The 6469-nt window shown below is 33.5% G+C and overlaps 1 protein-coding gene across 1 annotated transcript; it reads right to left on the reverse strand.

Moving 5' to 3' along the window:
- Positions 1-546: 546 nt before the first annotated feature.
- LOC113199125 (olfactory receptor 4K2) lies at positions 547-1915 on the reverse strand. Its single transcript, XM_026412013.2, has 2 exons — positions 986-1915; positions 547-573 (listed from the first exon to the last, which is right to left on the reverse strand). Exons 1-2 carry the CDS (start codon positions 1913-1915, stop codon positions 547-549), a joined length of 957 nt encoding a protein of 318 aa, XP_026267798.2.
- Between the last annotated feature and the right edge of the window lie 4554 nt (positions 1916-6469).

Raw genomic sequence — 6469 nt, forward strand, 5'->3', positions numbered from 1 at the left:
TATTATCAAAAATTATATTTTTAAATATCATTATAATTTTAACTTCCAATGCATTATTTCCATGGTTCCTATATGAAACAAAGTATACAGTTTTGCAACTCATTTCATAATGTTTTCTGATTTGCAGAATTCTTTAACTTCCCTATACATTCTGCAGGATCAGAAGGAGGTATCATGGCAATACCACATTTTTTATTAGCTAAATATGGTTACTGGAGACTTTACACTTGTGTCTTATTTATTTTCATCTCATCAGTATCTATAATAAAATGTATCCAAAGTTTTCTTTAATGAGAAAAGATCACAATTAGTTTGAATGTGATATATAGATATATAGATCCCTGAGTCACTTTAGTATATATCATATATAAATATAGATATATACTATGTGTCTCTATATAAATACCTATATCTATAGCTATAGCTATAGATATATTCCTGAGTCACTGTTTCTCTCTCTCTCTCTAATATATATATATATATATGTATGTGTGTGTATATATATATGAAATTATTGCTTTTCAGGAAGAAACTCATTTCCAGCAATTAAGAATACTTAAGGATTACAGAAATCTTGTTAATGTGTCATTCTTAAGGGGCAACTCTTAGTAACTCAGTTGCTAATTTTACATAATTTTCATTACCTTCTATTTTGCCTTCAATCTCTATTTCCCCTTCATATGTTTGTTCCTCTTTTCCAGTGAATTGATTATTAATATGGAATGTCTTGACTAAAGAAGTCACTCCTAATATTTTTGTAGTCTTTTTTTTTCCTGGAGCTAATTATTTCCATTAACTTGCTTTTCTGAATTTTCAAATGTATTTTGAACATACATAGGATTACGGTTTTAAAATTGCTCTGATCTCAAATGTTCTTGGCAACTTCAAATGTGCCAAGAAATGCAGAAACAAGAGCCTAGCACTGCATTGTTACCAGTGCCATGTGTCACAAAAACAAGGGCATTTACTGACAGGAAGGAGTTGCCTTGTTGGAATTCAGAAATCTGTTCTTCAGTTTCTTCAGGGCTGTCTTTACTTCTTGATTCCTCAAAGAATAGATCACTGGGTTCATAATGGGAGTAAAGATGGTATAAAACACAGATAGGACCTTCTCTATCAGAAAGCTGTTTTGTGGCCACATATAGATAAAAATGCATGGCCCAAAGAACATGAAGACAACAATGAAGTGAGCTGTACAGGTAGAAAGAGCCTTAGATGATCCTCTGGAAGAATGCTGCTTGATAGTAACCAGGACAATGACATAGGAATTAAATAAAAGAATAAAGCAGGACAGAGCAATGATGCCACTTGTTGAGATCATGAAAAGGCCCAAAACATAAGTGTCCACACAAGCCAGCTGGAATACCACTGGGAGGTCACAGAAAAAGCTGTCCACCTCATTGGGACCACAGAATGGTAACGTGAGGGCAAATATGACCTGGCTCATGGAATGCATGATTCCCACAATCCAAGAAGCTACCACAAGGGCAACACACACCTGGGGACTAACAATTGAAGCATAATGCAGGGGCTTACAAATCGCAATATATCTGTCAAAGGACATAGCCATTAATAAAATAATCTCAGTACCAGTGAAAAGATGGAGGAAGAATATTTGTGTAATACAGCCATCAAATGAGATGGTTTTGTGGCCAGTGAGGTAGTCTGTAATCATCTTGGGGGTGGCAAAGGAAGCAAGAGACATATCGATGATGGAAAGATTGGTAAGCAGGAAATACATGGGTGAGTGCAGGTGAGAGTCAGCAATAACTGTAATGACTAGAAGGCTGTTACCCACCATTGTTGCCATGTAAAGCAATGAAAATGCCATAAAGAAAAACATCTGTAGTGCCAAGGAATTAGACAGCCCCAGCAAAACAAATTCAGACACAGTGGACTTATTGACCACATCCATTGTCTTGATGGATAGGTAGAAGCCTATTAAAAAAATAAGAGAAGGTGTAATTTAATTGAAGCAAAAGCCTCATTTCTAAGCATCTACTTTCACAGATCTTTCCTCTATGAAAACTTATCCTTACTATTCTTTTCATCTCTCTCATTTGGTAAATTGGCTTACAAGAAAATTATAGAATATTAGAGATATAGTAAAATACCTCTTAAATCATATATATTGAAAATGACATTCTCTTTTTTGGTACTACATAGCAATCAAATGGAAATATCATCATGAACAAATCTCTCCATGTATTTTTCCATCTATTCATCCACATAATCCTAATAATAATAGTTAACATTTTGTAAACATCTACTGTATGCTGACAATGTATTTAAAACACAGAGCGATACACACATTACACAATGTTTCATTATATATAATTCATTCATAAATATGTCCTTGATAAAAAAAACATATAAAAGTTAGAATATATGTAGAAATTCTTAAGCAACACAGTGGTAAATTTCTAGAGAACTGTTAACACATTTACAGATAAAAGTTTCTTGCTTGGTACCAGGAGAAACACAAAGAAAATTAGTTTTGCTCAAACCCATGGAAGAAAATGGACTACCAAGTTTACTACAATATAGTCATACAGCCAAAGAAAAGACATTTAACTTCTTTTAGTCACAATTTCTTTTTCCTAAAGTATGAGTTTGTTCTTCCTACAAATATTTGCAATTTCATTACTTAAATCTTTACCCTTATCTTCTAAAGTATATATCACATTACTTTTAGGAGATAGAGCTTAAGCATCAATCTCTATTGTCTCATCCCTGCTTGAATTGTGGTATGTGCAAACACATGCAAAATATTTTGTTGATCTCAGCTCCACAGAATGGGAGTTAGTTGACATAATTGGAAATGTAAAGCATTTAGTCTCACTTACAAAACACTTTTACTTACCAGGTCTATAGCATCAGAACTTCAGATTATTCAGTGTTAAGTAGACTTCTGACAGAGACCATAGGAGGTGTTTTTAAGCATGAATAAGTGACCTATTAGAATCACTCATCATGTAGCAGCTGTAGATAAAATGAATGTTGAAGGGACTTGGGATTTGACCAAGAAATCATCTTGCAATGGGATTTATTAAACAACAAAGATGGTATTAGTGATTTCGCAATAGAAAGATACTTCAAGAACCTCTTGGGAATTTACAATGATTTTTTTCACCTGGACCTGAGAGATTCCAGGAATGGAAATTGGTAAAGGCATCATTTCAAAAGGCAGTCGTAAATACCAAACTGACTAATTTAAGTAGAGGCCTTGGTTATCTAGCCCTGTACTATACACAATAAAGAATAAATTCCCAAAGCATTCACCTCTACTTAAGCAACTTAATTCTTTGGAGATATTTAATATTCATAAATAAAACAATTGGGGTACAGTTAAACAAATCTCACATGCCACCAGTTCTCAGGGATCATGTGTGAACTGGACTTTAACTGAAACTCACAAAGTGCTGAATAAATCAAGATAAGTGTCCTTACAGAAGAGTTGTCATGAACATGGCCTAGAATGAAACCTAAACTTGTGATTGGCGGAAGAAAAACATGCATGAGGAGAAAAGTAGTGCAACTTATTTGTAGTGAAGTAAGACATGTAGTTAGAGGAGGGGAAGAGCAATAACACCATTATAACCTATAACTTGATATAAAAGACAAGAAGCAGTCACCATAAAAACTTAGGCAGTTATAACAATTTGTAAGGAGTAATCTAGATAGTTCTGAGAAAGAAGAAATTAAAGGCAGAGGATTATTAAATAAAATAGAAGTTAAATTTGACTAAGGTATTAGTAATACAAATGAAATTTTGACTAATAAAATGAGAATTATAAGTTATTACCATTATGAATAATTTTACTTATAAACTAGTACCAATCAAATTATTGTCACATTATTGTCAATGTGATTGCATATTTTAAAATCAAAACTGGCTACCTTTTTGTTTATAGTCCATTCCTTCATGGATACTCCTGCTCTGTGGGAGGAGCATAGCTCCCACTTTATTTAGAGGGCCCTGGATATAGGACTTTATTGAGCACAATGTGAAGAGAAGCATTACATGCTACACCCAAGTAGAGATCTTCAGAGTTTATGTGAAGCTCTAGCATTGTTCTCCTCCACCTGCTAGATCCCAAGATAGACAGAATCAATGCACAGAGAAATTGGGGATGAGGGAGAGTAAGTTTGTGATTAGAAACATATAATATTAGTGGGGTACAGTGGTGCACACCTGTAATCCCAGTGGCTCGGGAGGCTGAGACATGAGAATCACGAGTTCAAAGCCAGCCTCAGCAGAAGCCGGGTCCTAAGCAACTGTCTCTAAATACAATACAAAATAGGGCTGGGGATGTGACTCAGTGGTTGAGTGCCCCTGATTTTAATCCCCTTACCACTCTCCACCCTCATCTCCAAAAAAAAAAAAAAAAAAAAGAAAAGAAAGAAAGAAAAAATATTGTTAAGATTTCAGTTACTTCCTTATTGTTCTACACAGTGAACTTCATGTCATTCATTTCCTTACAGGCACTTTATAGAAGTAAAGATAAAGATATATATAAAGATAAAGATACAGATATAGATAAAGATATAATACTATATCTTTCTGAATAATGTTTACAAGAAATTACAAAAGACCTAAAATCACCAAAGCAATTTGTTAGAAGAACAAATCTGTTAGACTTCTGCTGTCTACTTCAACATTTAATATAAAGCAGTAGTCATCAATATAGCCTGGCATTTGCCCAAGAGAAAAGTAGATAAATGGAATAGAATGGTCAGAAGAAAATATACATAAATGGTCAGATTTTTAGCAAAGCTGCCAGTGAGGCCTGGCCTCTCAACAAATAATGTAGGAATAATTAGATAACTGTAAATAAAAATAAACCTCTCAGTCTTCACCCAAATCTTATATAAAAATCAATGTCAGATGGATATAGATCTAAATATTAGAGATAAAACCATAAAAGCCCTAGAATAAAACAGGAGAAAATCTCTGTTGCCTAAAGGTAGGCAAAAGTTTCTAAAAGATAAAGCATTAAAAAATTTAAAATGTGCTGAATCAAAAGTTAAAATTTCTTCTCTTTTAAAGATACTGTTAAGTAAATGAACAAAGTATGTCACTGATGGGAAGAAAATATTTGTATCAAGAATGCAACAAATAATCATGCACTGTTGGCAGAAATCAAAATAGAACAGTCATTTTTTAAATTTGACTTGGCAACTTACATAAAGCGAAACTTACAACCACCATATAACACAGTAAAAGCTCTCTTGGGCATTTAACCAAAGAAAATAAACACATGAATTTTGTCTTTAATAATCCAAAAGTAGAAGAAACAATAAAAATGACCATCAGCTCATGGTTAGATTGTCATATACTCATATGATAAAATATTACTGAGCTAGTAAAAATATATGAACCAGAATATGATAAAAACTCAAAAGTTGTATGCTAATCAAGGTTTCTCATTCTCACTACTGCCATTTTGAAGCAAAAAAAAATGCTTATTCTATAGGATTATCCTCTGCATTGTAAAATGACAGGATCACACTTGTCCACTACTCATCAGATGCCAACAGCATCACCCTCTCCCCCCTGGAAAAAAAAAAACCTAAGTCATGATGAAGCAAACTCCCTATGAAATTAAGGGCACCTCTAAAGTTAAGAACTACTCCCTCCTACTGAAAGCAGCCTACTTGTCTTGCCTGAGGGATGGCAAGGAAACTGATAATAGAAACTATACCTATGCCCTGGTCTGAACTACTGACGTGATCTCTGTCTACCACAGGCTAACTAAATCTCTTTATGTATATTTCATAACTTTTGCTTCACTTTGCTGTCTTATAAAAGTTTTGCGGGTCCAGTTTTCCAAAGATGGAAATTTGAAGCATAAAACTTCCTTCAAAGATGACTCTGAATCAAATCTATATCCCTCCTAAGTGGACTTCAAGTGTTTGCTGTAGAGTCTAGCCTAAGTGTAGCTCTAGGAGTTAACATTAATAATCAAAAAAGTTTCCAAATGTTGCCAAATGTTCCCTGGAAGGCAAAATTCACTTCTACTTGAGACATATTGGGCAAAATGAAAGTAGCTGGACAAAAAAGACTGTATACTTTGTAATTAAGTTTTTTGAATTTTTTGGAAAGGAAAAGCTACAATTACCAAAGGAGAGCAGTAGTTTTCCAGGGTTAAGGTAGCAGGAGATGGTGAGGGAATTATGGTAAAGGAACATGAGAAACCTTTTGGGGAAATACAAACACATGATAATATGATGGTGGTAAAGGACACACAACCTTGTATATATGTCAAAATTATTCAAATTATATATTTTACATAAATGTAAGCTATTCAGCAATAAAGTTGACACATAAGTTGTTTAATGTTATTTAAAAAGAAATCACATGCCAAATCAAAGTAAATATGGATAAGAAAATATTTGTAATATATATGACAAAAAATTTTCATACCCATAAAGTTTAAAGAACTCCTCTAAATTCATGAGAAAGGTT

The sequence above is a fragment of the Urocitellus parryii genome, chromosome 6, assembly GCF_045843805.1.
Source record: "Urocitellus parryii isolate mUroPar1 chromosome 6, mUroPar1.hap1, whole genome shotgun sequence".
Lineage (NCBI taxonomy): Eukaryota > Metazoa > Chordata > Mammalia > Rodentia > Sciuridae > Urocitellus > Urocitellus parryii.